The sequence below is a fragment of the Erythranthe guttata genome, chromosome 12 (assembly GCF_056151865.1).
Source record: "Erythranthe guttata isolate IM_541 chromosome 12, IM_541, whole genome shotgun sequence".
Lineage (NCBI taxonomy): Eukaryota > Viridiplantae > Streptophyta > Magnoliopsida > Lamiales > Phrymaceae > Erythranthe > Erythranthe guttata.
In genome coordinates this window covers 5722676-5738971 of record NC_142544.1, presented here as the reverse complement: position 1 = coordinate 5738971, position 16296 = coordinate 5722676, and the positions used below count along the sequence as shown (strand labels likewise).

The 16296-nt window shown below is 32.6% G+C and overlaps 2 protein-coding genes across 2 annotated transcripts; one reads left to right on the top strand and one right to left on the bottom strand.

Annotated features, from left to right (window-relative positions):
* Nucleotides 1-1009: 1009 nt before the first annotated feature.
* On the bottom strand, nt 1010-3740 carry LOC105964761 (bidirectional sugar transporter N3-like). The gene is made up of 7 exons (XM_088827073.1): nt 3647-3740; nt 2936-3018; nt 1900-2110; nt 1649-1807; nt 1445-1564; nt 1235-1354; nt 1010-1137 (listed from the first exon to the last, which is right to left on the bottom strand). The coding sequence occupies exons 2-6, from the start codon at nt 3004-3006 to the stop codon at nt 1238-1240; spliced, it is 678 nt and encodes a 225-aa protein (XP_088683199.1). The 5' UTR covers nt 3007-3018; nt 3647-3740; the 3' UTR covers nt 1010-1137; nt 1235-1237.
* A 10612-nt stretch (nt 3741-14352) lies between these two features.
* Nucleotides 14353-16203, top strand: LOC105956451 (uncharacterized). The gene is made up of 2 exons (XM_088827016.1): nt 14353-15971; nt 16048-16203. The coding sequence occupies exons 1-2, from the start codon at nt 15378-15380 to the stop codon at nt 16201-16203; spliced, it is 750 nt and encodes a 249-aa protein (XP_088683142.1). The 5' UTR covers nt 14353-15377.
* The last annotated feature ends 93 nt before the right edge of the window (nt 16204-16296 follow it).

The following is a 16296-nucleotide window of genomic DNA, read 5'->3' as shown; positions in this document are numbered from 1 at the left end:
TACGGTGTTACTTTTGACGAAAAAATATAATAAAACATTGACAATTACCATAATATTAAAAAACTATTAAAAATATTTGTAGCATAAAATAAGAAATACGAGAGTATTTCAAAAATACGTAACCTCGATTTTATTGAATAAAAAAATATATAAAAAAATTAAAAAAGAAATAAAAACTTTTAATGTTATCTTTAATTATTTTATATACATTTTATCTTTTTAATAATTATAAAATGAAGAAATACATTATAGTTTTAAAATTAAAATAACTACATTTTTTAAATACATTACAATTTACCCCCTAAGTAATTAATATGCTTACAATTACCCCTCAAGGGCAAGAATGTCATTTTCGGAGGAATATTCCATGGAATCAAAAAGATTCCGTCAGAAGTAACACCGTAGGGGGAATTTGTAAGATGACAACATACCTCAGGGGGATTTTCGTAATTACGCAAACAAGGGGGGGATTTTCGTTATTCAGCCTTACCTCAGGGGGGTTTTGGTAATTTGCCCTAAAAGTAATCATACAGTGTAAAATGTGATTGTTGTGCTCTTAAAAAAGGAAATTACATTTTATTGAGCAAGAAAAAATAGGCAACAAATTGAAAATATCAACCGAATTAAAATGCTAAATGTAGTGGAATAAAAAAGTTTCTTCGTACATAGATGCAATTACACGCTGTTTTTCTTTTCCTGCAACCACGAATGGAAAGCAGAAGGAAAACATAGAGGGAGGGAGAGAGAGAGAGAGAGAGAGAGAGAGAGAGAGAGAGAGAGAGAGAGAGAGAGAGAGAGAGAGAGAGAGAGAGAGAGAGAGAGAGAGAGAGAGAGAGAGAGAGAGAGCAAGAATCAATTGGACGAGAAAGGCACTTTGGAATTAAGGACAGAGGGCCGCGGAAGCAGCCGACGACAGAAAACGGTGTAGAGAAACGGCCGTAAGAATCTCAGCAACAGCGGCGAATTGCGGTAGAAGAAAAGGAAATTGAGGGTGGTGGTGTATGTAGACCAAACCGATGACGATTCAGATCTGCAGCTTGAGATAACTGGGCCTTATTTTATATTTTTCGACGAAATTTTGTTTAAGGACGGACCACATATCTTCGGTGATTTGATGAACCATTGTCTGATATCTACCTGCAACAAGTGTTATCCAAACTGTATATTTAAAAAAAATAAAATTAATAATAATAATAAATAAATACTAAAAAATAATAAATAAAAATATTCTAACCTGTCAAATAGTCTCCGCAGTCTGAGACTCTCCAGTAATCTCGCCAGTCTGTGGCGTACGGAAGATCCCGTACACTACAATCTGGCCTATACCTAAAACTAATCCAATAATGTTTGGAATCTGTATTAATGAAAAAAAAAGTTTTTTTAGAAAAAAATTACTAATTATTTAATTTTTAATTAGATTTAATGTTGATTAGGATTTACATACCCAAATATTGGCATCTCCTTTGGCAAAGCCATAGATGCCCCAAATAACAGCATTAGCTGTGAGGACGCACGTCAGTGTGATAGGTATACCCTGCACACTGCGCGTCCTAACAGCTCTAACCTATTATATATAAAAAAAATGGTAAATAAAAAAATTATATAAATTTAATTTAAACTTACAAACTCTATTTAATATCAATCTTACCACAGTGCCTATAGTCGATGAATAGACTAAGATGGATGATCCAAAGCATATCCACCCAACGACCATAATCCTCAAATCACCTTTGCACGTAAAGTACGTGACAAAGGTGATAGCGCAAAATAATCCAAAGAGCATACTCGAGATAGTGATAGTAAAAATCTACAAAATTATTTTTTTTAACTATTAGTGATGTCTTAAATAAAATTAGTTTTAATATTTTTGTAAGTATTATGAAGAATTTGAAACCTTACTCGATCATGATGGCCCGAATAGTAGCAGAATATGACGACGTACGCCATCTCGATAACGCAACCAATGCTGTTAATAATAACCAGCGTGGTTGCGTTTGACCTAATGGCACCGTAATAGAGCCATATGGCCGATGAAAATAGGGCCACGGTATACGGAATCACCGTATACCCTACCGTCGACTTCTTGTCGCGGATTTTTCTAAATGTACACCTACAAAAATTTGTAACTAACTTTTAGCTTTTTATTTATTTATTATTGATTAAATATGATCAAAATAAATATTTTGTTGTAAGGATAAAAATGCACACTTTTGTTGTGCGGGAGGTAATGTTTTTGTATTAATTTTTGTTAAGGACATACTTTATTAATTATATTGGCTCACATAGATAACTAAGGCATGTCTATTTCGACATAAACAGACTAAGTCGTACCAAATTGTATTTAATTTTATGGCTATTCTAAACCATAAATTATATGTCCAATTTGAAAAGGAAAAAAGAAAAATTGGCAAAATTTTCTTTTTTGTTTTGGAAGTGTACTTTTCTTTCTTACTTCCATTTCGATTCTAATTCCGAAATCGAAAATTATATAAAAAATGTACGAAACAATAGGAGTACATAAAAATACTAAGATTATAATTAGAGATTTTGGGAATAATCCAGAAATGATGAAAAATTATTTCAGAATATATGGGAATTAAAAGTATAATTCCGGTCCCAATCCAAAAACAAAAATTGGAATTTTCACCGGTGATTCTTCGAAAATGATATAGAAAATGTACAATATTGTCAAAACAATAGAAGTACAGAATAATACTAATATTATAATTAGAATTTTCGGGAATAACTCCTAAATATTGGAAAATTATTTCATATTGTTGTATATCATCATTTCTGGGAATTAACAGATTAAACTATAACAAAATAAAAGAACCAATATTAATTATCACTAACATAAATATATTTCATTAACAAACTAAACCATAAAATATTAACTATAAAAAAAAAAAAAACAAAGAGAAAGAGAGGGACGTACACCGGAGCCAGGTAAACGGCTAGAGATACTAAAATACCTAGTATCCCAAATGTAGAGACAATACCGGCCATTATATTATGATGCTGCGGCAAATAAAAAAACAGGCCTAAATGAATGAATGAATTAAAAAGAAAAAAAACATTTCAGAGTATTATTAATATTTTTAATACTTAATCATAATTTTCAATAACTTTCAAATATGTTTTTAAAAAATTATTTATATTTTCGTACATTTTTAAATATCTAAGAAAAAGGGAAATATCTTAATTATTTCTAAATATTTAAACCCCGCATTTTTTAAATAATTGTGAATTTGTTTTTTGATTTTAGTGTTTCTATTATTATTCGTTTTTTTACTATTATTCGGAATTGATATTATTCGTTTTATTTTATTTTTGTATTTTCAAAAAAGAAATCCAAATATTTTCTTTCTAAAATTTCAGAATTTGTAAAATTATAAAATTTTCATCACTATTTTGGAAATTTCTATCATAAGTTTCAAAACAATTCAAAGAATTTAAATTAAGAATCAATTTTTTTTATCTAACACACTTAACAACACTAACAATTTAACTATTATTCCACAAATAACAAAAAACAATAATGGTGAACATAGTATAATTTTCTTCCTTTACGAACACATAGTCAAACAAATAATTTAAGTAATTCTAAAAAACAATTAATTAAAATTTAAGCAAATAACTTACTAACCTGAAATTAGTATATGATTACTAGCACCAAAAATCTCTCTCAAAGATTGCAGCAAGAGGGAAGCCTTTCCCGCAATAAACCCAAAATTTGTAAATCCTAACACACTCAAAATTAAAACAATAAATTAATATTTTTCCACATTCGAGATAATCATATTTTTCAAACAATAAATTTATTTCTACAAATAAATAAATCATGTTTACCTCAAATTAATGCTAGCAACAAAAATCTCCAGCGATATACCCACGAATTCAAACTTTGAAAATCCTGATACACTCAAAACCAAAATGAACCAAAATGTAAATCAAAACTACAAACTAACCTTTTTTCAAAAACATTAAAAAATACAAAAAATTTAAAAGCATCAACAGAAGTGTGTGTCTGAGAGAGAGAGAGAGAGAGAGAGAGAGAGAGAGAGAGAGAGAGAGAGAGAGAGAGAGAGAGAGAAGCCAACCTCTTGCTCTGTATCAAGATGAGTTTAACACGGGTCAAGAATTTGACAAGAATGGGGATGTCCTTTTGAAAAATTGCCTTGAGGTGGTTTAATCTTTTATGAATACTAATAATATGTTTATCAAAAATCATGAAATTGCTCCATCAAATCTACATATTTATTATTGAGATGAAGTGCAATGCCATTACTGCTTCTAATCTTACGAAAATTTGAACTCACTATTCTCATTGTAATAATTTATGTATTAACTCCAATTTTATTAATCTTGCACCACAATGAAAGCAAGATGCAAATTGTTACTAATTTTGTACAAGTTCAATTTTAATGTTCTGCCCGGTTATTAATTTTTTTTGCTTTATTGAATTTATTGTAACAATTATTATTAAATATTTCTTTTTAAGATAATAAATGTGAATATATATGAAGAGGTAAAGTGGGTTACGAAATGACCCGTAAATAGGGTTACAAAAGCAACATCTAAACTACCTATGCTGAGATACAAAAAAATACAAAATGACCCCAAACTTGGGTTAAAACGTAAATACGTAAATTATCCCTCCATCTTCACTTACTTCTTCTCCAACATAAACGAAGAGTTGATGGGATTCCAGTTTGCTCAAAACCCATAAGCCTCCAAAACGAAATCAACATATTATCGTCTAAAATACCAAAGACCCGTCTTGTCTCCACAAATTAAAGAAGTGCGCGCGCGTATCATCTCCGGGAGATCAACAGGGACTCTAACCAGAAATTAGTCCTTGCCAAGCTTCTACAGCCTGTCAACACTCCCGGCCAATTCGAGGTAATTACTAATTAATTTATTTATTTATTTATTTATTTATTGCTCATAAATAATTTGTTACACTATATATAAATGTGTTCTTAACTGTAAATTCTCTTGTAATAAAAAAAAAAAAAAATCTGCATTTTTTGGCGCCGGAGGGGAGAATCCAGAGTCCTTCTACACTGCCTTCAGCAATGAAATACTTGAAGCTGCTTTCAATGTAAAATTTCTAATTCACTTAATTAGTAGAATTAATTTATTAATTAACTAATTACGGTGGTTGAATTTAATTAATTACATGGGGATTCTGCAGACAAGGAGGGATAGGCTACAGAGGCTGTTCGGACAACAAAAGCAAGGTGTAATAATAAAAGCATCGGAAGAGCAAGTTAGAGCAATGAGCCACCACGAAGAGGGCGGCATCTGGCCCTTTGGCGGCGAATCGAAAGGCACATTCAATTTATACGACCAACGCCCGAGCCACAGCAACGAGTACGGCCAGCTCTTCGAGGTCGACTCCTCCCAGTTCAGGCAGCTTCGTGACCTCGATATCGCCATCTCTCTAGCCAACATCACCCAGGTCAATTTAATTACATGCATCCATATATAAAACCTTGTTTCGTTTTGAATTTGAACTATGTTCTATATCTATATGTGTATATATACACTTAAACCTCCATAAATTAATACAGTCGGACCAGCAAATTTTTCTTTTTTTTTTTGAGAAAGCAAATTTTTATTAATTTAGGGAAATATTAGAGTATATATATATATATATATATATATATATATATATATATATATATATATATATATATATATATATACATACTGCTATACATTGTGACATTTTTAATAAAAATGATGAAATGAAGAACTTACAAAGCCAACTTCTGGAATTACTAATTATTTTCCGCACCCCAGTTTACAAAATTCCTTATATCCAAAACAATTATCTCAAAAAAGAAAAGAAGGATACATGTCATGCTAGTATTTCTCAAACAAACAGAGGTACTTAGTAATGAGAAACAAATAGGTGATGATTGTCCCATCCAGAAGCTTGTCCTGCTCACATTAATTGTATTATGTGATTAATTATTCTTGTCTGATAATATATATAGTGGCCAAAAATGCTCACAGAAATACTTTTTCGGAAAAGAAAGAAAAATTATTTTTTCATACTATCACAGATCCATCAATTGATTTTTTACAAAAAAAGAACAGAATAACGCAAACAATATAGCAAAACTTAGAAGAACTTTGATTACATTACATATAACGTCAAGAAAATTGGTTCCTAGAATTTCATTGCGGTTCAATTATAAAGCAATGTACGATCTAATGGCCTCCATTAGTCTATCTCTTATTTCCATTTTCACTTACTGACCCTTTAACAGCAACATACCTAAAGGCTAAAGCAAAGATGCAAGAAAATAGAGCAACAAAGAATTTCATGAGCAGCAGCTTGAATGCAAAACCAACCAAGTTGTGTGGAATTTGTCAATTTACACGAATAAATCGTTACAAAAGATAAACTTTAGAATTCGTCCAGAATAGCAACAAAGATAGTATTCAAATTCTGTACTTTTTGTAGGCGGAAAAAAATGAAAATAAGGGAGTGGAAAGTGCAGAGATCGATAATGAGGGAAATTGAAAATTCAATTCCTTCTCCAAACATATAAAAATCCCCAAAAATAATCGAGCCGTGGATTCTACTTTTTGCCATCAGGTATCTGCAAAGCAATGAAGAAACACAATTATTGAATTTAATCGGTATATTAGGAGGATTACTTACCATGAGATTGCTTCTGATTTTTCGATTTGCTCCATTGTTGCAGAAAAAAGAGGTTTCTGTGTCAGTAGTGGAGTGGTGAATGTGTTTATGCAACAAAGAAGCTAATAAGGGCAAGTGGAGAAGTTTCTACGGAAGTTTTGCGGGATAATTACAGTATTGGTACCCCAAGTTTGCACATTTTTCATTTTTGGTCCCCCATTTACCGCCATCAACAAAATACACACTAATGTTGTCACATTTTAACACATTTGGTCCATCCGTCTGTTTCACCGTCAAGAAGTAACGGTCAACTGTTGCTGAATTTGAGATTTTTCATAGATAAAAATTGCATTCAGACCTTTGCATTCTTTTAAAATATTCTAAAAACCCCTAAAGTTTTATTCAACCCTAATTAAACCCCAATTTCATTATTTAATCAATTTTGACAAACGACCCCGATTTTTAGCAGCATTTCCGGTGACCATTGACCGACGTTTTTTTTTTTTCTTACTTTTTTTTCGGCATTGAATTTTTTATTTAATATTGATTTTGACGCCGTTCACCGACATTGTATTCTAGGTTAACAATGTTGAACTTTTTTTTCTTGATTTTTTATGAACTTTTTCTTGTTTTCTTGTGACTTTTTTTTTTTCTGATCAACTGTAGAACACAATAATAATAATATATTAATATCTAGTATCATAATATTAAAATTACAAACTCTTATAAAGTTTTTATCTAAAATTCTAGGGCCTAACTACAATTTAAAAAAATCTAAAATCCATAATTTGTTCCCCTCAATTTTTTCTTCGTGGAACCGCCGGTGCATCCCAATTTTTTTCCCAAAAAAATATGAAGAAGATGAATTAGGCATGTGCGGAGTAATTTGGAATGAGATAACCACTCTAGTACAACGGTTTTTGGGGCTAGCACCGCCCGTTAATTTTTATCTTTTTTTTTTGTTTTTGTCTTAAAATTTTTCCGTTATTGAGATGCGTTGACTTTTTCCTTTTTTCTTTATTTTGACTTTTTTATGATATTTTGTTCTTGCCGATTATCAGCTTTGAATTTTTTTTAAATTATATTTTCCCATTATTCAACAGTTTAAATAAAAATAAAATAAAAATCAAGAGACAAATGTCAATGTTGTTAGCCCGACATTCAACATCGGTCAACAACGGCAAAAGAAGATTAATCGAAAAAAGAGTCAACCGAGTTAAAAAGGAAGTCAACGTCGGATTATCCAATTTTGAAAAATTGGGGTCATTGCTTAAAATTAGTTAATTGATGAAATTGGGGTTAAATTATGGTTGAATAAATTTTTAGAGGTTTTTAGAATATTTTGAAAGAATACAGGGGTCTTATTGCAATTTTCTCAAAGAAAAACCCCAAATTCAGCCGTTGACGGTTACTACTTAACGGTCAAACAAACGGAGGGACTAAATGTGTTAAAATGTGACAACATTAATGTGTATTTTGTTGACGGCGGTAAATGGGGGACCAAAAATGAAAAACGTGCAAACTTGGGGGACCAAAACTGTAATTATACCGAAGTTTTGCAGTTAGAAAAATGTGGACGATAAGGAAAAAAAAGAAAAAAAAAAAAGGAAACAAAAATCGACTAAAAAATTTAAAATTTCAAAAATACCCCTAGGTTTACGTTTATGGTTTCGGGGAAAACCTTTTCTTTATATATAAAGATGTGGAAAACAAGTTTTCAAATTAGCACTCCTAGGCCCTAGATAATTATGTCCAAAAGATAGAAAGTAAAATAAAATAAAGATTCAATCTAAATTTAGATTGAAGAACATTTATGAGAATTCGTTAAGTTCGTAAAGTATTGGATTTCAAATGAACTAAAGTGACTTAAAATTAGTTCAGATTATAGTTACGAGTTTAATTTGTAGGGTATTTTGGTCATTTAAGATTTCAAATCGGTTTTTCATATTTTAAGAACCGAACATGTCGGTTTTTTTTCAGGTCGGTGTTTAATTCAATTTATTTTCGGTTTTGGTTTCATCTATCGCTTCGAATCGGCTTGGCATAAAATCGATATTTGATTAACTGTAAATTTGGAGTTTCATTACATTTGTTTGAGAAAATTAACAAATAACAACACAAAAGTAACTAATAAAAGACATGTCACAACCCAAAATTAACTAATAAAAAACATGTCACATGGAGGCGTTCGAAGGATAGACGCACGGTAGGGGAAGACAGTAAGTTTTTATAGTATACATAAAAACGACGCCGTTTGGTATAAATCAGTTCGATTCGGGTAGTCGGTTCGGTAATTTTTTTATTCTCCATACATAAACCAATATATTCAGTCATTCAATTTTTTTTACCGTATATGCGGTTTTAAGTCAGGACGGTGCATATTGACTCGATTTTTTTCGGTTTTTGGTCCGGTTTTTTGGTTTCTCAGTTTTTCTGTTCATCCCTAATTTGGATTCTAGAATTGATTTATGTTTGTCCGGAATTTTTATATTTATATCTTTTAGTTAGACTAATTGATTTATTGGAGTTTTTTAATATATTAAAACATAATGTAATATTCCATCATTTCACCCTAATCTCGAAGGGGAAACTACAGATAAATCCCTAATCCAAAACTCAAAACACAGATCAGTCCCTAGGTAGTTTCCCTAAGCAATTCAGTCCATATTCACGCGTCTGACATGCAGATCAGTCCCTAATGTGAATTTTATATATTTTATTATATTCTCTCTCTTCTTTTTCACTCTCACTCTTTTCTCTCTCCTCTTTTTCTCTCTCTTCATCTTCTCTTTCTTTCTTCTCTTTCTTCATTTCTATCTGCTCTCTTTCTTCTCTATTTCTTCTCTCTTCTCTATTTCTTCTCTCTTTCTCTTCTTTGGTTTCCTCTTTTTCCGAAGAAAATATCATTGTAAAACCCACCCACCCCACAATGGCTACAAATGATGTATCTAATGATGTACCCACTGTGATTCTTGGAAGTTGTCGATACAAGCATCTGATAATGAAGATGAGTGTGGTCGACATTGTCGTGATCCGCAAAGATGAAGCTAATTCGCGTGGAAAGAGGGTTCGCACCGATGGCTGGTAGGTCTCCATATTTTTCTGTACTGCTGAAATGCATTTCTTTATGGTCGTTAATTATTGTGATACATAGTATAAAATATGGCACGTAATAGTATCATGCTAATATAAATATGGTATGGACGTATGGTACTTACAGTACGTAATCGTTGTTCGTATAGTATGCGTGATTGGTAAATTTGGTACTGTTGGTGGGAAAATATAGTATCATATAATGGGGAAGATAGTACGTAACCTTCATCTGAATAGTATGGGTGATAGGTAAATTTGGTACTGTTGGTGGGAAAACATAGTATAATATAATGGGGAAGACAGTACGTAACCATTATTATACGTACAAACAGGTATATCAATTCACGATTAACCCAATTCCCTCGTTTGATGAGGACTTTGACTTGTACGATGCGTGTAATGCTCCGCCCGATGTCTTTGTTAATGCAGCTGATTGAGAACTCGACCGGGACGTAGAAAGACAAAAAGAATTCCTTCACAAGTGCAGTTCGGGTTTTACTGTTGCCCACACCATGGCTACTCCCATTGGTGTGAACCATTTGAAGTTGGGCAAACTTTTTCCAACTCAAACCGTGAAGAAAATGAAGCTACAAGTGCGTCGATGAACCAAGTCCATCGAGAAAGTGAAGTGAAGAATTGCAATTCTGAAGGTGGAGTAGTTCATAGTTTGATAGTGTTGAATCTAGTAATATTTGCAGTCGACATGCTATGTAAAACCTATGTACTGTTGTTTAATTAGTGAACATAAGAGTACAATGTATAAGCTGGTAAAGTTAGGGTTATTCGTGAATATAGTACGCTTTGTTCACCAAATAAGTACAATGTATAAGCTGGTAAAGTTCGGGTTATTCGTGAATATAGTACACTTTGTTCACCAAATAAGTACAATGTATAAGCTGGTAAAGTTCGGGTTATTCGTGAATATAGTACGCTTTATTCACCAAATAAGTACAATGTATAAGCTGGTAAAGTTTGGGTTATTCGTGAATATAGTACGTTTTATTCACCAAATAAGTACAATGTATAAGCTGGTAAAGTTTGGGTTATTCGTGAATATAGTACGTTTTATTCACCAAATAAGTACAATGTATAAGCTGGTAAAGTTTTGGTTATTCGTGAATATAGTACGCTTTGTTCATCAAGTAAGTACAATGAATACACATGTGAAGTACAAGTGATTCGTGACTATAGTACGCTTTGTTCACTGATAAAGTATATGTTTGTCATTCATATAGTATTGTTACACTCTATATATTATTGTCGGGCCAATGCATCCATATGATCGCATTTGAAGACACAACTCTTCAGTTTAAGACTATTAAGAATGAATGGAGACAATGTGGGAGTTGATCAATATCGATTATGGTAACAATTGAGGAAAATATTAGTTTTACACTTGAGCATTGTAGGCTTATATGAATATATTGTATAGTATATGAGTATCATGTATGAAATTCAACATATTTATGGGATCTTGTATTCCAAACGCAACAATAATGCTCACCTACCTTAAAATAATCATCTAAAACATAATTTATGCATCTCCCGTACTTATTGATCATTAAAGCGTCAATGAAATTGGTACAATTCAATTCATCAAAAAATATGGTACGCTTTGTTCATCAAGTAAGTACAATGAATGCACATGTGAAGTACAAGTGATTCGTGACTATAGTACGCTTTGTTCACTGATAAAGTATATGTTTGTCATTCATATAGTATTGTTACACTCTATATATTATTTTCGGGCCAATGCATCCATATGATCGCATTTTAAGACACAACTCTTCAGTTTAAGACTATTAAGAATAAATGGAGACAATGTGGGAGTTGATCAATATCGATTATGGTAACAATTGAGGAAAATATTAGTTTTATACTTGAGCATTATAGACTTGTATGAATATATTGTATAGTATATGAGTATCATGTATGAAATTCAACATATTTATGGGATCTTGTATTCCAAACGCAACAATAATGCTCACCTACCTTAAAATAATCATCTAAAACATAATTTATGCATCTCCCGTACTTATTGATCATTAAAGCGTCAATGAAATTGGTACAATTCAATTCATCAAAAAATATGGTACGCTTTGTTCATCAAGTAAGTACAATGAATGCACATGTGAAGTACAAGTGATTCGTGACTATAGTACGCTTTGTTCACTGATAAAGTATATGTTTGTCATTCATATAGTATTGTTACACTCTATATATTATTTTCGGGCCAATGCATCCATATGATCGCATTTTAAGACACAACTCTTCAGTTTAAGACTATTAAGAATGAATGGAGACAATGTGGGAGTTGATCAATATCGATTATGGTAACAATTGAGGAAAATATTAGTTTTATACTTGAGCATTATAGACTTGTATGAATATATTGTATAGTATATGAGTATCATGTATGAAATTCAACATATTTATGGGATCTTGTATTCCAAACGCAACAATAATGCTCACCTACCTTAAAATAATCATCTAAAACATAATTTATGCATCTCCCGTACTTATTGATCATTAAAGCGTCAATGAAATTGGTACAATTCAATTCATCAAAAAATATGGTACGTTTTGTTCATCAAGTAAGTACAATGAATGCACATGTGAAGTACAAGTGATTCGTGACTATAGTACGCTTTGTTCACTGATAAAGTATATGTTTGTCATTCATATAGTATTGTTACACTCTATATATTATTTTCGGGCCAATGCATCCATATGATCGCATTTTAAGACACAACTCTTCAGTTTAAGACTATTAAGAATGAATAGGAACAATGTGGGAGTCGATCAACATCGATTATGGTAAGTTTTTCGTGAATACACATGTGAAGTACGCTTTGTTCATCAAGTAAGTACAAGTCTAGTGTTGACAAGGTATCTTCGAATAGACTAGAAAGTATTTGTTGCTCATTTTTATGGTACGCTTATATTCTTTATACAAACTAATTAATCGCAAAATAAAGTACCATGTGTTCAAAAGGTAAGTAAGTACATTTCATCGAAACATATAGTACAATGTATACAATGGAAAAGTACGAGTAGAGCTAATCAATAGTATTATTAGCTCTACAACAAAAGGACAGATTGTTTATGGCACAAAAAACACATTCATCTGTTTGAAAAGCGATCGGTGAGCACCTGCAGCCTATTGATAGCTTACTGCAATCTTCTTTTACATCAATTCCTGCAATTACATACACATAAAACTACAATTATAACAAATACAACGTACTATAAAGTTCCACTACTAGTACTTCCAGTAATTTCGTTCAATACCATCCAAATGCACTAGCAATACCATTGTTGCATATGACACATACTACATTACAATCAAACATTATACTATTCGAATGCACTAGCAATATCACTCAACAGCACTAGCAATACTATTGTGGGATATGACTTATACTACAGGACCATCAAACATTATACTTCGAGTACCCTGTGTCAATACCATCTAAATGCACTATTAATACCATTACTGCGCGTGACACATACTATAGAACCAGTACGAAAAATACAATAAGCCTCTTTCCCATATCCTATATGAAACCCTTGTTAGGACTCAAAATGTTTTGGGGACATGCTAATGTCACCGAAGAATAATACCCATGAGAAAACTATTACAAAATCATGAAATTCGACAACAAATAAATGATCTTTGCAAACCCAAACAACAGAACAACAAATATTGGAACCGATTTAATGATTAGGGGAAACACCGAATAAAGTCGAGGCATAATACCCATGAGTAGATATGTTCAAAATCATGCAATTCTATAACAAATTAACCTTTTGCAAGCTCAAGCAACACCCAAATGGGTCTGTTTCCAAGAAAATGAAAAAAAAATAAAAAATCAAACCTTATTGTTTACCCTGCTTCACAATTGTCTATAAATGGGTTTGTTTATTTTTATTTTTCCTTTCGCTTTATTATTTTTCTGCGTTTTGTTGATTCTTCGTGCTTCGTAATTTCTTCGTTCTTTGTTGTTTCTTTGTTCTTCGTTTCTTTGTTCTTCGTTTCTTCTCTGTTTCTTCTTGGTCTGAAAATGGGTATAAACTGGCAAAGAGCGTGTAACACAAACGGCGCGTTGGAAGTTGAAAAGAAGTTATGTAAAATTAATATAAAGTAAAGGGTATTTTTGTATTTGCACATTTTATTAGGGACTGATCTGCATGTTAGGCGCGTGAGTAGGGACTGAATTGCTTGGGAAAACTACCTAGGGACTGATCTGTGTTTTGAGTTTTGGATTAGGGATTTATCTGTAGTTTCCCCTCTTTGTAGAAAACTACAGAAAAATCCCTAAACCAAAACTTGAAACACAGATCAGTCCCTAGGTAGTTTCCCCTAGCATTTCAGTCCCTACTCACGCGCCTAACATGCAGATCAGTCCCTAATAAAATGTGCAAATACGAAAATACCCTTTACTTTATACTAATTTTACATAACTTCTTTTCAACTTCCCACGCGCCGTTTGTATTACACGCTCTTTGCCCGTTACATTTCAAAAATCAAACAACAAAAAAGAAGCTAAAAAGGCGCAGAAAAAACCACCGTTCAGCAATACCCATTTTCAGACCAAGAAGAAACGAAGAAGAAACGAAGAAGAAACGAAGAAGAAACGCAACAGAGAAACAACAAAGAAGGAAGAAATTACGAAACACGAAGAATCAACAAACCGCAGAAAAATAGTATAAACAAACCCATTTATAAACAATGGTGAAGCAGGGTAAACAACAAGGTTTGATTTTTTATTTTTTTTTCATTTTCTTGGAAACAGACCCATTTGGGTGTTGCTTAAGCAGGGCAAAAAGGTTTATTTGTTATAGAATTGCATGATTTTGAACATATCCACTCATGGGTATTATGCCTCGACTTTATTCGGTGTTTGCCCTAATCATTAAATCGGTTCCAATATTTGTTGTTCTGTTGTTTGGGTTTGCAAAGATCATTTATTTGTTGTCGAATTTCATGATTTTGTAACAGTTTTCTCATGGGTATTATTCTTCGGTGACATTAGCATGTCCCCAAAGCATTTTGAGTCCTAACAAGGGTTTCATATAGGATATGGGAAAGAGGCTTATTGTATTTTTCGTACTGGTTCTATAGTATGTGTCATGCGCAGTAATGGTATTAATAGTGCATTTAGATGGTATAATCTTTGATGGTTCTGTAGCATGTGTCATATGCCACAATAGTATTACCAGTGACTTTGAATGGTATTACTAGTGACTTCGGATGGTATTGACATGTGGTACTAGAAGTATAATGTTGATGGTCCTGTAGTATAAGTCATATGCCATAATAGTATTACTAGTGCCTTTGAATGGTATTACTTGTGACTTCGGATGGTATTGACTTGTGGTACTAGAAGTATAATGTTTGATGGTCCTGTAGTATAAGTCATATGCCATAATAGTATTACCAGTGCCTTTGAATGGTATTACTAGTGATTTCGGATGGTATTGACATGTGGAACTTTATAGTACGTTGTATTTGTTATAATTGTATTTGTTTTATGTGTATGTAATTGCAGGAATTGTTGTAAAAGAAGATTGCAGCAAGCTATCAATAGGCTGCAGGTGCTCACCGATCGCTTTTCACCTAACTATGGAAGGTGTGAAAAAAGTGATGAAGAAACAACATCATGAAGTACTGAAGAAAAATCCCTTCTATCACTACATGGACATGCCTAAAATAAACCACAGCTTCCATAGGGTTGTGTCTCTCATGCAAGCGTACAATCCAGAAGATCGGGCCTTCTGGTTTGGGGGAAATACTATACGCTTGGAATTCACTCCGCAGCAATTATCTATCGTATTAGGGCTGCAGTACGAAGGCGTACCGGTGGATGTGAATATGGATGGCAGAGACACTGGTTTCATCACACGTATTTTTGATGGTAAGTTATCTTTAATGACGAGGCCATATATTGGTTATAAACTGGAGGCCTATGCAGTTATGACCGATCAACAATCTGTTGAAGATTTCAGCAGATTGTACACTATTTATCTGTTTAATACTATTCTACTGCCAAAGGGGAACAAAACGTTAGAAAGGTGGGTTTATCCGCATGTAGAAGATTTGGAGGTTTTAGGGTCTTTTGCATGGGGAAAGTTGGTGTATGATATTCTTGTTGAGAATATGGAGGGGTATCTGAAGGGGGGGTTGAAGTATTTTGATGGATGCACTATCGGCTTATTGGTAAGTGATATCTAATAGTGAATATATATTATGTTATATTGAATATACCAATTAATATTGATTCCAAAATACGCAGGCATGGGTGCATGAAAGGATCACGTCACTAGGGGTTAGCACCAGTGTTTACAAATTTCCCCGGTTCTTCCGGTGGCAAGACAGCAAAATCCCAATCGATGAAGAAGCAGCTAGGTTGCTTTTTGATCAAATAAAACAAGTGCAGGTAACACTTTGAGTTACAAAATATATAATGTATTAGGTATTTGCTAACAAATTTTTTACGTTTATTAGGTTATACCATTTTCTGTGTACCCGAAAGAGAAAGCGT

What these genes read in the sequence shown, in the direction of transcription:
- LOC105956451 (XM_088827016.1), top strand. Translation starts at nt 15,378, where the DNA reads ATGGAAGGTGTGAAAAAAGTGATGAAGAAACAACATCATGAAGTACTG. An exon ending in GATGCACTATCGGCTTATTG is followed by an intron (nt 15,972 to 16,047) that starts GTAAGTGATATC and finishes CAAAATACGCAG; the next exon opens with GCATGGGTGCATGAAAGGAT.
- LOC105964761 (XM_088827073.1), bottom strand. Translation starts at nt 3,006, where the DNA reads ATGGCCGGTATTGTCTCTACATTTGGGATACTAGGTATTTTAGTATCT. An exon ending in CATCGACTATAGGCACTGTG is followed by an intron (nt 1,565 to 1,648) that starts GTAAGATTGATA and finishes TATATATAATAG; the next exon opens with GTTAGAGCTGTTAGGACGCG. An exon ending in AAGGAGATGCCAATATTTGG is followed by an intron (nt 1,355 to 1,444) that starts GTATGTAAATCC and finishes TCATTAATACAG; the next exon opens with ATTCCAAACATTATTGGATT.